Source organism: Pygoscelis adeliae, unplaced genomic scaffold (genome assembly GCF_000699105.1).
Source record: "Pygoscelis adeliae isolate BGI_AS28 unplaced genomic scaffold, ASM69910v1 Scaffold188, whole genome shotgun sequence".
NCBI lineage: Eukaryota > Metazoa > Chordata > Aves > Sphenisciformes > Spheniscidae > Pygoscelis > Pygoscelis adeliae.
This window is the reverse complement of record NW_008825304.1, coordinates 1082177-1096876: the sequence shown is the minus strand read 5'-3', so window position 1 is coordinate 1096876 and position 14700 is coordinate 1082177. Positions and strand designations below refer to the sequence as shown.

The 14700-nt window shown below is 41.6% G+C and overlaps 1 protein-coding gene across 1 annotated transcript in view; it reads right to left on the bottom strand.

Annotated features, from left to right (window-relative positions):
* Window positions 1-6376: 6376 nt before the first annotated feature.
* SLC24A3 (solute carrier family 24 (sodium/potassium/calcium exchanger), member 3) overlaps window positions 6377-14700 on the bottom strand; it is a 148515-nt gene continuing 140191 nt past the window's right edge. Inside the window, exons 16-17 of the mRNA XM_009330134.1 lie at window positions 7576-7641; window positions 6377-6526 (exon numbers count right to left, since the gene is read on the bottom strand). Coding sequence (XP_009328409.1) covers window positions 6377-6526; window positions 7576-7641 — 216 coding nt within the window. The remainder of the gene's footprint in view (window positions 6527-7575; window positions 7642-14700) is intronic.

Below are 14700 nucleotides of genomic sequence, written 5' to 3'. Positions count from 1 at the left end.
CTGCCAGCCAGTGGGTACAGCTACGCTAGCCGGGACGAGAGCTGCCTGAGGCCCAGCTTTCTCAGGAACCACACTAACCACAGGAACCGGAGGCTGCCCAGAACAGAGACACATCCCAGAGGACATGAAGGACGTCAGTGCTCCTGCCGTCCCATGGCTATTTCCCTTTTAAAACTTTGAAACTCCAACACTCACTAAATGACAGTGACTGTACAGTAGCCATGTGCCTGTACACTGATGGTACCACTTTCTGACAGGAATTACTACAACAGGTCTCCTTAAGAGATGTGGTGGTTTGCTACTCAGGGGACTGCTTTACTGAAATGACCCCACCAGTTGTATGTAGATCTCACTGTACAAGTGCAGAGGTCTTTATTTTTCATTCCTAATGGCAGAGTTACATATCCCTACGATTACTAAAACTTGCTTACATTACGGGCCTCTCTCTCCACAAAACATTTCTGCAGTTAACTCCTTCCGCAACCGAATGTCTGTCTCTACATGCACGAAGTGAATGGAGCACTTGTTTCCTCACCCACTCCAGCACCTATCGGCCAGGAGACAACACTGACCAGAATTAAGGTAAGACTTCGTCCTAAGGGAAATCTGTGTTTCTACTGTGAAAAAGGAGCAAGTATCATTCCAAGCTAGCAGGCAGTAACCAGTAACCAAGGGGTGGCGTGCACCAGTAGCCCCCTCCTTTCATTACAGCATGAGATAGACAAAATGACCAGCAACAGGGATTACTCCTCTGGGAATCGAAGCTCCTTGCTTTGCTTGCCAGGTATGCCAATGGAAAAACTCAGAGGCAAATGCTCAACATTTGAGCAGATCTGTAATCAACTACAACCGTCCTCATAGGTGCAGGCATGCAATGTTATGTCTTCCCTCAACTGGCAATAAAAAGATTATGTTAAAATTGTTACTGTAAAATTATCATGCTGATTTTTAGCACCATTCAAATCCTACCCGGCAGATGAAGATTATATTGACAAGATTTCTGCCAGGTTGTTTTGGTGTGGAAGGTTTAAAACTTGTTCTGCAAGGCTATTAGAAAAAGTAAAATAAAAAACTACCTAAAATATACCACAATAAAGTCAATTTAACTATATAAATACATCACAAAATCTGTTGCTTTAAACAAATTGTGCTTTTTTAGAAGCTTTCCTGAAATTAAATGCTTCTGCCCAAACTTGGATAACTTGGCCTAGATCTCAGGCCGTTTCAGGGCAGTGAGCAATAGATTTCACAGCCAAATTATATACCCTGGTGCACAATGAAACAAACTGCCATTTCTTCCCTCATTGCTTTCCTGTCAATAAAGAAAACTTTTCCAAAAGGTATGGATTTGTCCACACCTGAGATCTATTCTGGAGATTCAGCCAAAGAAGTCAGATCAGTTGGGGTGGAAGTAGATGCATTTATGAAATATGCTTCAGATTTGAGGCCACTAATTACTAACAGAATATTCAGGTAAAATCCCTTAAAGGTCCCTAGTTGTATTAATAGTTATCCATTTATCTATTGAGGTAAGAAAATAAAAAGTTCATTCATCTTTAAAAAACAAAGTGCAACAGTCCTTTTCAGGACTTGCTGCTGCAAACATGTACACTGACCCTACAAAACAATCATTGGGGTTTTGCCGTTGATTTCAATAGAGGTCAACTTTCACTCAAGTCAGTGAATACTGACAACTCTCTTCCTTTAACTTTAAGCCTTGCATTATACTTGGTACACCCATTCAGCATACTCAAACTCTGCAGTTCCTTAAATTTGAAGTAAAATGGCCGAGGTCTTCCAAATATTCAAACTTCCACCGCTTTCCTTAAAAACATGGCTTTAAACTGGTTCAGTTAAAGTTGTACAAACCTAATATGGACGTTCTTGCCTGGATTTAAGTCTATTTTAGACTAACTTAGAGTGGCTACTGATCAAGTGAAACTTCATGAATGCAGGGCAGATTTAAATCCAGCTAAGCATGGTCCACTGAGACTGATTTTTAAAGTACACATTTAAACAAGTTTAAAGCTCCAGTGGTGCAACTTTGAAATAGATAAACCTTACACTATTGCAACTCTGTGAGCTTTATGTGAAAGGATTAGGGCTTCCAAAAATCTTGATATAAGAAACATTTGTCAATCAGCAGAAAGTTATGGTTTTCTAAAAAGTTATCCAACAATATTCAATCTACATTTTATCTCACAAGTATTAATACGGTTATTTGGAAAAGGCATATAAAAATTCCTGTTCTGACAGCAGGATATTAAATGTTACCCTCAGGTTGCTCCACCTACATTGAATGTTGTTTTTCTAAAACTAGATTGCTCTTCTACCTGATTTGTTTCATCAAGAAAAAAGCCAGTCACGCATCTATCTGAATGTTAAGAATGAGCATTCATTTTCACAAGCACTAATATCACAAATCCAAAGCACGCTAGTCAACTGATTTCAGTGACACAGCTGAGGACAGAAAGCTGAAAACAAAGCAGGCAAGTTGCATCACAGGAAAAAAACCCAAATTATACCAGTGAAAATCTCCTCCCACGCACCCATTTCAGGTTGGTGTTCCTATCGCAGAAACAATCTACCAAAAAGTGCAGTACATCAAAAAACAGGAAAAAAAATAAAGAAAAAAAAAGGCAAGTATAAAATTCACTTTTGGTAGGGACAAAAGCAGTTCTTCCAGCATGTCTTAAGACCTCCTCATATCGTATCATATCCTATCATTCTGCCTTTGAACCGCTGTCAAAGGAAGAGCAGAGTTGAAACTAGCAAGGGATCACATATTTAAATCAGGCCAAAGTCAGAGCTGCAGTGAAGTGCTATCCACTGAGGAAAAGGCTCTTTAATCTCCCTTTGAAACACTCATTAAGAATCATCTGAAACGGCTAGGAATGGAAACAAAAACAGTCGACTGGTCCAAAGACCAGAGCAGCCTCAGATGTGAAGGTGTCCCTTGCTTTCAGAAGAATAAAACCACAAATGAATCACAGTCATATTCAAAAAACCCAACCCAACCTGGCTTTACCACTGGTTTCCCCCAGCCCCCCAAACCCTGGGCCTCTCCACAGCCCCTTCGTGCCTCAGCTCCCTCCTTTCACCCAGCCAGCCACCTGCCAACCACCCCACTGCCCTGGTGCCAAGCCCCAGCCCCTTGGGGCTCTGCCAGCCCAGCCACCCATGCAGGGCAGGGGGCAGCCGCCCTCGATGGGCTCCCATGGCCCTGCATCCCAACGATGGCCCACGCAGCTTGGGCACAACGGGCACTACAAAGCTCCTCATCGGGAAACCAAAGCTGGGCGGCTGGCTGTCCCCTCATGCACAGCCAGCAGCTTCCAGAATCTAACATCGGGAGGAGACAACCCCTCAGACTCAGTCCTCTGCTTGGCTTGATAAAGTAGAGCTATTAATATGCACTGCATTTGCATATAACTGTCTGTGTGAGTTTTGGAGATGTCGTACAGGAAGAATGCTAAAAATTGCTCAAGTTTTTTGCTTTGGGGACTTTTCCACAGGCTTTGATTATGCTAACAAACTTGAGAGGCTCTCTCTTTTGGAGACAAAACCAAGAACGCACACATTCAGTTGGTCCATCCTGTTCCAAACCAGGTCTGCACTGGTTGATTTGTTTGCAAATCATAAGCACATCTCACTGAAACTGTCAATATAGGAAGTGCTTATCAATTAATATATGGCACAGATAATGGCAGTTCAATGTATCTTTTGCTTCTGCTTAGAACAAACAACTTGCAGAACATTCTTGCACAATGCACAAGTGTCAAAACAAGTATTTCAGCTTTTACACACAATGCAAAGCTACAATATAGTACAGTATTTAATGCACACCAATAGGAAAAGTTCCTAAAAAATACTCATGCAGTTTTTGTGCCACGGGATAGGTAATGGCTATTTCGTAGAAATAGATCCAACTGGCTCCATTGGAGCAGCAGTATAAATATTCAAAATAGAAGTAATAATAGGCCCTGATACGTAACTTCTCTTTTTTTTTTTTTCCTTCCCCAAATCTGTCCCTTCTGTCAGCAAGGAAGCACTCTGCTTAAGAGCAACTGCATCTTGCTACAAGAGTATAGCTGTGTGTTTGTGGGGTGGATTTTAGTGAAATGTGCCACATTGTTGCTACCATTGTTTGATCTAAGGAAGTATTTTAGGCATTTTAGTGATTATTATTATTATTAATCTCATTAACAACAACAAAAAAAGAAACAACAGCAACAAAAAAACAACAACAGGAAGGTACAGTGGGCTTCCTGACGCAAGAGGACTTCCAGTGGGCATAGTTAGGAGAAGGCTGCTCAAACAACAGGCTGCATAGCTCAACAAATAGCAACACAATTGTTTTCCAGAACGAAAAATGATGACGCAGGCATGTCATTGACTCTCCCTCTACTGCCTGTCCCTGGACCCTTCCTTCTTCTTGCCAGGGATCCACAAGCACACTTTGTTCACCGAGGCCAGCGGTGCACGGCTTTTTCCACTGGACTTCGTCGACATGCACAGTGCAACGGCTGCCAGTGCCTCCACACATTTAGTGTAACAAAGAAAATTAGGTGCCGAGCTGAATGGAAACCACAGGATGTAAATATTTTGATTTACAACATTTTGCCAAAAGAAAATTAAACTGAAAAAATCACTTCCAAAAGTGCAAATGAAATAAAAATTGGCTTTCTGTCTGTGAATAGGGCGCGCTCTTTTTTTTTTAGTTGGAGTTTTTTTTTCCTGCTGTAGTTTAGGGTTTGGTGGTGTTTTTTTTTCCTTTCTTTCTTTTACATAGGGTTTGCTGTGCCTTTACTACCAATATTTGCCACTGTTTGTACCATAGACAAAAACATTCACCTAGCTGGTAGTATCTTAATACATTTCATAGTAGAACATATACAAGAAAGAGGAAAAAACATACCAAATAAATCAGAAGTGATCAGTGCTTAAAGTAACTACAAGAGCCAGCACTGGCAAGAATCCACAGTATCAATACATACAAATGAAGCTGTGATGGTATTTCTCACGGGGTAGAATCTGCCTGCATATTAATACAGAATTATACAAAATCTAGCAGGGATATTGGAACAATGAATAGCTAAACTTTCACAATAACTTAAGATCTGTGAGCGAGTCTGCATTGAAGATATTCCACATTTTAAAGAGTGCCATCTCTCTCTGTGTTTTCCTCCCTCCCAAAGGAAGGGTGATGAATCCACATGATCTGTTATCAGATAAGTTCAACTGCTTAAGACGACAAATATCTGGCCAGGTCCAGTGTATTCTTTAAAGAGTGGCAAATTATGACTTCAATAACTATGTCTGTGCAAAATATGCCTCCTTCCTTTTAAGGAAACCAGTGTCTGTAACTCATTTAGAAAAGTTCCAACATGTACTTATGTCCTTCTCAGAACGAATAAGACATAACTATTGAATCCCCCCACAACAAGAAATCTGATGAAGCAGAGAAAGTTCTGACCTTCCATTTCCATGTGCAGATCATTAAAAACAAGGACACCTCCTTGGTAGCCCTCCTGGGCTGGCGATCAAACTATTGCTTGGAAATACCATAAACACCGTACTAATAAAACTCCAACGTAAGTAGTAAAATGGTAGCAGTGTTTACCCTTGAATCCATGTGTACCTTGCATTCCTCATCACACCTGTACAAGATTCATTATTTATGGTAAAAAGTCATCATCTGTTGCCTTGACAATCTTCTTTTAATATGCAGTAAATCCATTCATATGCAGAGTACCTTGAATTGTATTCCCATATTACATTGCCCTGTGACCTTTGGATCATTACAGGAGACCCAGCGCTCAGAAGGAGAAGCTGCAAGAGAGGACGTTGATCTCTGGCAATTAAAAAAACAAAACAAACAAACAACAAAAAACAACAAAACAAAAAAAACCCCAAAACCAAACAAAAAACCAACCAAAAATATTCCCATGAGTCTCCTTGAAAATCAGCCCCTGTATGATGTACCCTCTTCTGCATTGTAGCAATAGTCTTAAGTCATAAATTAGATTAGTCTTCCATCAAATAACTTAAAAAAAGAAGGAATTGTAGCAGACCAGTTTTGCCTGGCTTGACGCCAGTTAGCAGCCAGTTCATCTAGAGTCCCAGTCACACTGTTCAAAAACTGAGCTAGGAAATCACATGAATGTTGAAAAAAATAATCTTCACATCGATGCAGGATTTTTCCAGGTTGTGGGGGGGTCAGGGAGAGGGCAGACCTAGATGGGGCCATGGGTCCTATGAACAGTGAACAGGATATACGTCACGACTTGGAGGTGCACCACATTCAGGAGATGCCAGCCGTGGTTTGTATTGCACAGGTAAGAAGGAAGTTCGTCCCAACAGTCTGCCACCTGCATTAGTGATCTCTGCACATCGGCAAGTTCACAAAAGTGAAAACATTGAATTCTGTCATGATGGAGAAACACAGGAAGATGCCGTAAAGGGAAAGGCACACACACCCTAGCTTCTTATCCAGTTTCCATTTGTTCATGTGGACGCCAAAAACCTACAATAAACACAGAGTAAGCCACCACAGCAAGAACATTTCAAATAAAGTGGTAAATCCCCTTCCCAATTACAGGAGTACGAAGATGACCGTCCCCTTACTGATCATGGTCACCTGGAAGCAATCACAATGCAAGTACTGCAACAAGTGAGCTGAAGACCACAGCTGAAGTAAATCAGAGTAGCCCCCTCACAGTCATTGAAGCCATGCTGACTTACATCACCTCAAGTCCTGGCCCAAGGGCCTTAAGTTTCTGCAACAAATTTAATTTTGGCAAGAACAATCCCCTTTAGTTCAATCAGAAGCGTTTTCGAAGGCCAGATTCCTTTTTCTTCACTCAAAATGCTTCACGTGCCCCTCTGCATCTCAATCTAGAGCCACACAGTCTAATGCTGTGCTTGACTTTGTGTAGTTTGCTCCCACACAAACCTCTTAAAAGATTGAAGTCTTGTGTACGTGGGAATTGTGTTGGTGTGCAACGCACAGGAGGATTCCCTATAACAGCTTGTCTCAAGATTTGGCAGATGTCACATAAATCCTCTTCTCTCTATCATTTCTAGTCTGCTATGCTAGACTTGGACAGGTCAGGGAACGCGAGGCACTGATTTCAATAGAAACACTGTTGTGTCCAGGCACTGTTTGTTCTGGTCTGTGTTGTATTTCAGAAGGTTCCTACAGAGGGCCAAAGCAAACTGTACAGCATTTTGTCTACCTGTCCAAGAGAAGAATGGATCTCGTCATACATCAAGGGATCTGCTTCAATGAAATCTTTCATGCTTTCATCTAGCATGAAAATAACTGATGATTACTAATGGATCTCCCGGGGTCCTCCCATGAAAAATATACAAATATGAGAGCCATCTTGTGACAGCTTCTGCGAAATGCCAGATTAAGGTCTTGGGAAGCTTACATTAGGAGTGACCATTCCTATCCCTTAACAACAGACTTTGCAACCACTATTACAGCTGCAGGTGAGAAAGGAACAGGTGAAGAAAATGTCTATGAAAATCACTCTTTTGGAAATGAAGAACAAAAGACTATATACATACTGTGACAAAAACAGATGCCAGCAGGAGACCAACAGAATAGATAAGTCCTCTGCTGTTTAACCGAATCTGTAAAAGAAGGAAATTTATAAAACCATGTCACAATTTCAAGCAACAATATTTCTCTCTGCTGATAATTCTGTAATCCTAAACTGCTGAGTTGCTAAACACTGGCTTGCAAGCTGTAAATGCCAAGTCAGACCATAACATCACAGATTATTTTGCCTACTCCCTGTTGCCAAAGCAGAAGGAGTATTATTAGAGCAGCACCCTTAGGACCTGACAGCATTTCAAACTGTTCCACCCCCACATGAGCTTTGTCATCCCTTATTCTGTTATATATCATGAAATTTTCTTTTTGGCAATTAACTCCTATGTGAGCCCTGTAAGAACAAACGGGGGAAAGGAAATTTTGCATTCAGTCACCAATTAATGCTTCACAGTGGGGGAAAATAAACAAGGACACACACAAACACATAATTTCTTCCCTACTCTTACTCGTCTCAGTGAAGGAAACAAGTCAATAATCTCACAGCCTGAACCTCAGCTGCTGAAAATCATCAGTATAAATTCATTACGGCACACTAGCACAGGCTGAACCTTATTCAGCACTGAGGCAAATAAGGTAAAGAGACAACTTATTGCCTGCAGAGCTGTGTAGAGATATCATCACTAAGGTACCCAAGCACATCAAAGACTCTGATATAGCCATCTCTGTGGCAGAGCCACAATTACTTCCGTTGTGCAAGTGGAGAACCGAGATACAGGTCCTCAAAGCTGTGGAGCTATTTAACTGCCGTTTTTAGAGGCTTTAGAGTCTAACCAAAGGCACTCACCTGCATCTTTAAGCCCTAAATACATTTAAAAACATTGTTTTATGTGATATAAACCTAAAGCTACATAGGGAGGCTACAGGGAGTAAAGCCACCTCTCCAGTCCTGTTCCTCAGCTAGGATCACGCTTCTCCTCAGTTTCCCATTCTTCTATTGGGGAGCTTAATCATTGTCCCTTTGGGCATTTTTATATGATCTTTTCCAACAGTATCACCTGCAGGATATGGGAGTATCACCAGTCAAGGGAGCACTCAGGTGGAGTCTCTCAAGGCATTTCTGCAGGGGCTACTGTGGGAAGGAGAATTCCTCCTAGGGAAGGTCAGCTTGTCCAGGGAAGCAACAGGGCAGCTGGAAGCTGCGGGGTGGGTGCCATGGGTGACTGAATTGTAAATCTTTAGACTGCCTAATATCGATTATTAAGGCTGCTATAAGGTAACACAGCCCATCGTATTCCTCCCTGCACCTTCTGTGCAATGAAACCCTACGTGAAGTTCAGTTTCAACTGACAGTCACCAAAATCGATTACTATTTAAAGCAGTAACCGACTGTTTAAGTTTCCTTAAAGTGGCAGAGATCAATCTAGCAAGAAATTACGTACAAGTATTTTTCAAGGATGCTTTAGAAAAGGACATTGCTATTGTTTGTCTAGTAGACTTTGATTTTGTGCAGCACAGGTATATTTTCAGTCACACCTCTCTGCTGCTGAGGTCAAACAGCAAAACTAAATGCAGTGACCTTCCTTAAATGGGCTGCTATCCAATTCTTAATTGCTCAGCTTGTTCTATATCTGTATACAAGGAAAAGCCAAAGCATTAGTCCATTCCTGCAAATGATCTGCAGACAAGAAAATAGTTCTCAGAATGAAAGTTCATCCACCTCAAATACACATTTTTTTTCTAACAGCTGGATTTATTTCTTGTTTTTTAAACTGTATTTAGAACAATGAACAATTCCAACTAAACTTCTATGCTACGATATTATTTTCTCAACTGTCAACACAGAAAATAATGGTACATAGTGTATCTCTGGCCCCTTTTCAGTTCTTGCATCATTCCAGTTAGACTATAAAGAAGCCCATTTTCAAGTGGGTATTGCTAATTTGATGATAAGCAGCACTACAATTTCATGAATGCGAGACGGCTGAGGCACTTGTATCATTTTGCATCACAGCCAGGAAAAACTTCTTACCCAAATACTGCTCCCAAATCCAGAGTAATGACTTAGCTTCATTCCTCATGGACAACTGATGGAGAGTCTGACTTCCAGAGTCAAGGAAAGAATTATTGGTTCCGACATTTTGCAAACCTGAGCCTGCCATGAACTCCATACACCCAGGATCCTCTATGCAAATCCATATTGGAGACAAGGTCAAGCATGCTGCAAAAAGACAGTCCTGGAAGGATTCCTCTCTTCTCCTGTACATGCTCAAGATTCAGCATGATGATGCATTGCTGCACTTCTAATAAACCGTTACAAGCACGAATAGGTCTTCTTGCACAGCTACTTCCAGCTATACTGGAATTGTTATAGCATTTGTACTCATAAGCATCCCACCAATTTGCAGAGCTCTGTTGCTGCCTGAGATTTGCAGTTATCTTCATGTATGCTAAAATACTGGCTTACACAAATGGCACATTTTCCTTCTTTACTGATTTTTGCCATCATAAAAAAGGCTACAGCCATGATCATTTGTTCTTAAAGTTATTACAGGATTTCTGTAAGACATAAGCTGTAAGTGTATGTATGTACAGCAGGACCATTATATTCCTGTGGCCATTCCATGTAAAATACAATATTCTCACTAGACTGACTGTCCAAAGAAATGAAGGATTTGGATTGCTTCAGAGTGTGAAGGCCAATTTTCGGACTGTCTGCATAACTGAAGGTGAAAAATGTAACAATCCCACTGTTAATGTAAACTGCAGGTTGTAAGTGGTGGACTGGAGAAAGTGTATTTTTGCGCTTGAAGAAGTCTCTAAGGCCACTGCAGCTCCTATTAACAGTCCCAAGCAAACCTCAAAGTTTTACTGGAACAAGAGCTGCTCTTGGGATGAGAGACAATGTCGGGTTCTGACCCAGAAGACCTTTCTTTGATACCCTACAGTGTATTTCCCGTTATGCTAAGGAGCCAGGACAAGCTACTTTGGGGGCTCTGTGCACACATTACTGCTCCTGTAGAGACTGACTGGTCCACTGCGCTTCATTCACTCCCATGCATCCACACCTCTTCTCTTGCTTCCACTAATCTGAACGGTCCATACACAACAGCTAACCTGGTTTTCCATTTTAGTTATTCTAAAATGCAAAAACCCCCCTAAACTAACTGTGTAATTAAAATACAAATTTAAAGCCACCTTCCCTGCTACCCCAAATAAGCAGCAGCTGGCTAGGAAAGACAGATACTATTTTACAATAAATTCCTGTCTGGATTTTGGTCAGGAATTCTGCTTGACCAGTGCCAATATCTGTAAAAACTGTCAGTATGAAATACATCCATTGGAAAAGAATCTACAGGAAAAGGAAGCAAATGAAGCAGCTGGAATTATTTTAGCATGGAAAATGTCTGAATTCAACCTAAAGTGCAGACACTGCTTCTCAGTTACATCATTAGCCTCCATAAAACCAGCAGACATTTGGAAAGAAGACCATTCCCAAAGGCCTCTGTGTCTAATTTGCTGAGGACAGAGCTTCCAAAGAGAGGTGTTTGGGGCTGCTTTCTTTGGACTATCTGCAAGGCTCCTCTTTGGAGGTCATTCAGGGGAATAAAAGTTGCTATTAAGGATTATTCAAAAGTAGAAAGCATATGCTAATTATTTATGACAGCTTTATGAATAACATAACAGTAACACACATCATGCTGATCCCACATGGGCAAAGCAAATGTGGCGATCCCTTTAGCACTGTGAGCACCAGTTTTCCCTTGCAGTGGTATTGCATTAAAACACTTGAGTTTCACTCCAGGTTAACAGTTCTCAACTTGGGCTTAACTAGCAACGCTCCTGGCCTGGGATCTAGCCCAGCTCCCACAGTTGAGCAAAGCAATTAGCTATTAATTAACCTAAATAACAAGAACTTTTCTTTACAAAGCTTGACTATTCCCATAGAAAGAAAGGATTTCCTGGGAGGGGTGAAAGGGTGTTTTCTAATGCAGTGTTCACTTTCCAGTGCTTTTTGCTCTGCAAAAAATTGGACCATTTACTAGGGTCATCACCTAATACCTCACTCTGCCACGGGACAGCAGGATTAAAACCCTTCCATGTACATAGCAAAGGGTGGTTTCCTTGGGCGACCAAATGCTAGCTGTGGAATGCAGTTTGTCAGGAAGCTCATTTGGCTGAACTGGATACATATCACAGCTGGACTTTCTGGAAGAAAAAGTGAAACTCTTTGGGTAAAAAAACCTTGCTGGTGAGCTCAAAAGCACTATAAAAGACGTGCAGAATTCCAGATGTTTTCACTGTGGCTCAGGAGGTGAGGCATGCATGGCATCTCCCTGCCATGCCGTGGAGCAGGCAGAAAAGGGACAGAAGAAGACAAAGACGACAGGTGAGAAGGGCTATAAAACAATGAGAAGCGAATGAAAAACAACAGAAAGACAGTTGGAACAAACCAACGTCGATGTAAGCCTGTCCTCAAAGCAGATTTGCCCTGGTACGGCTGAGAGATGGATTCCATAGATGGATGCTGGGTGTAGTTCCAGATGCACTGGACTGGCAGTATACATGCTGTGGAGTTAACTCTATGTGCACACAAATAGTCCAATCAATTTGTCTTGCTGCTTATGCACAGAGCAGCTCTGCATGGTGTGTGCAGGGAGTCCAGCTGCGTATGATGCATTGCTTTTCTGGCACATGCAGTAAGTCTGACCTCAATAGACTTTCGCATATGTGGAGAATGGCATATGTTCAGGCACCATGCCCAGCCTCTGGGTCATTTAAGACAGCCCTGGAGCAAGCTGATTTACACCAGTAAGAAACCTCTCTCATTGTAGATATAATTCCCGTTTAAGCCTGTTGCCCAGATATCTCTTACTGTAAAGGTTTCTTGGATTAATACAGTGCTTTGAGATTCTTGCAGACTTTATAGCTCACTTTGAGAAGAGAATGAAAGCTGTCTGGGTTTGTTCAGGTCCAAAATGCAATGGTAGTCTGGTCTTTGAGGGATGTTTTTTGCTAAATATTCTCACTCCAACAAAGAAAGGTCTCCTCGGAGCTAGATGAAACTCACTGCCAAGCATTTGGGGGGGCTGCAGCCTGAGGATTTGGAGAGATGTTCTCCAGTAAACCTTGCACTGGTGGTATAAGGAGTTTCCAGTGTCAGATCAGCCAGCAGCAACTTCCCTGATGCAGAGGTCACATTAGAGCACTCCCCATTTACCATAGCCGAGGGATGTACGCTTGAGCAAATAGCCCACATTGTTTGGTGTATGAGCACAAATTCCCTTCTATCAAATCTACTACTGGGCACTGAGGTACTTAATTCTTGCATTAAGAGTAACCAGAGGACCACTGCCAAAACTCTTGACTAGCCTGTGCCTAGCTCTGGAAATGTTTCTCTGAAAATATAATGGAAACCCCCAAATATTAATGAAAACAAGAATATTTAATTCTAGCAAACACTGCTATTACTTATCTATCACCAACAAAGAGAACATATGGTTTCAAAGGAGACAGGTTCAGATTTGCTCTAAGTCTGCTGCAACTCTGCACAGTATTGCACTAATTGGTGCAGAGCAGGGGTTGCTCATCAGAACAAAAAGGTAGATGTAACGGCTTCCTACTGTTTTATCCTACCTGATAACGCTGAAGGTTTTCCTACAATCCCCTCCCGTTTGGCCCAGTCTACATTACAGCCATTCTGTCCACAGCAATGGCTAGAAGCACAAAAGCCACACAAGTAGGCGTGTTGCTTTTTTTAACCTTCTCTCCAGCTCTGGTAGCCTTTCAACATTTTCTCATCTAATGCCCACTTATCTATTTCAAAAAGTAATCATACAGAACCATGAATTGTTTTATACAGTACTGCTCAGTGGTTCTGAGATAGTTAAATCCAAACTAGGCTGAATAGCCACTGTTCACCTATTTCTCGTTTCTCTCATTTTAGTTCTGCACTTGCCTAAAGGATCCTTTCTTTTTCTGTATTTGATATTGGACTACCCACCGCCGTTTCACAAATTTCCAATAAGTTTACAGCTCTGGAAATACAGTTTTAACTGACGAACTATTCCCACTTCTCCGATTATCACTGTAGCCTGCCCTATTTCTTATTGTGACTTCTAACTGTGAGCACAGGAGCTCAGAAGATTCTGAAATTTGGTACAAAAGCTTAAGAAAAATGTGTCCTTGATCTGTCAAATTAGGGTAGAAATCAGTCAAGCAGCCTTCTCATGAGACAAGTAGCGTTTCCTGCAAGAGGCAATGGAATAGGTTTTCTCAGGGTATGTGACAATGTGTAAGTTCAGGGAAAACAAGGCTAGCGAAACATTCAAAATTCACAGTAAGGGAGGAGATAATTTCAGTTTTTAGCAAAGAGCAGAAAAAGGGCCTCAGCTGGAGTCTTCTTAATTATAGAAGGAAAAGCTCAGTTCTCTGTTCGTTTAAGAATAGGAAATGCTTCTTCCCCAGGAGAGAGCTGTCTGCAGATGAAGCACTCCCTCATGCTGCAAGGAGGAAAAATCAACATTCCCAAACTCTCCTTTGAGGTTTGGCTTGTATCTAGCAGCTAAAGCAAGCCAGAAGAACACTCTGTTTTGACTGATCACACATGAAAGGTTTGCAAGTTCAAAATCTACTCTGTCTGAATTTGAACGGAGGCTATCTCCCTGCTTCTTGTGTAGCAAATACAAAGATGCTGCCACCAGCTCCAGCTATTCCCAATGCAGCTCCTGCAGGAAATAAGTAACTGAGGCTGAAGCTAAACAGCAGAGGAAAAACAATGGAAATAAAAGTGATTCCATTCTTCAGTTCTTTTCTGGCAGTTGCTGAAGGGAAAACCGAGGAGCTATTGCCAAAACCCTAACTGGTTTTGCTCCAGGGTCCAAATATGAGAGAAATGACCTCATTCAGGAATATTAGAAGGACTCTGCTATGTTTCCAGTCCTTTGGCTGAAAAAGCTGCAGGTCCTCTGTCTGTTTGGGGACCCTTTTCCCGCAGTGTACCTGCCTGGCAGTGGAAATTCAGTGTAAATCCTGCATTCCCCAGGTCTTGCCATTAGACAGCAGTATCAACAAACTGGAAGTTCATACATGTGCTGCATTACTGCATGTTTCAATGGAATGTCCTTCTTGGATCTTTT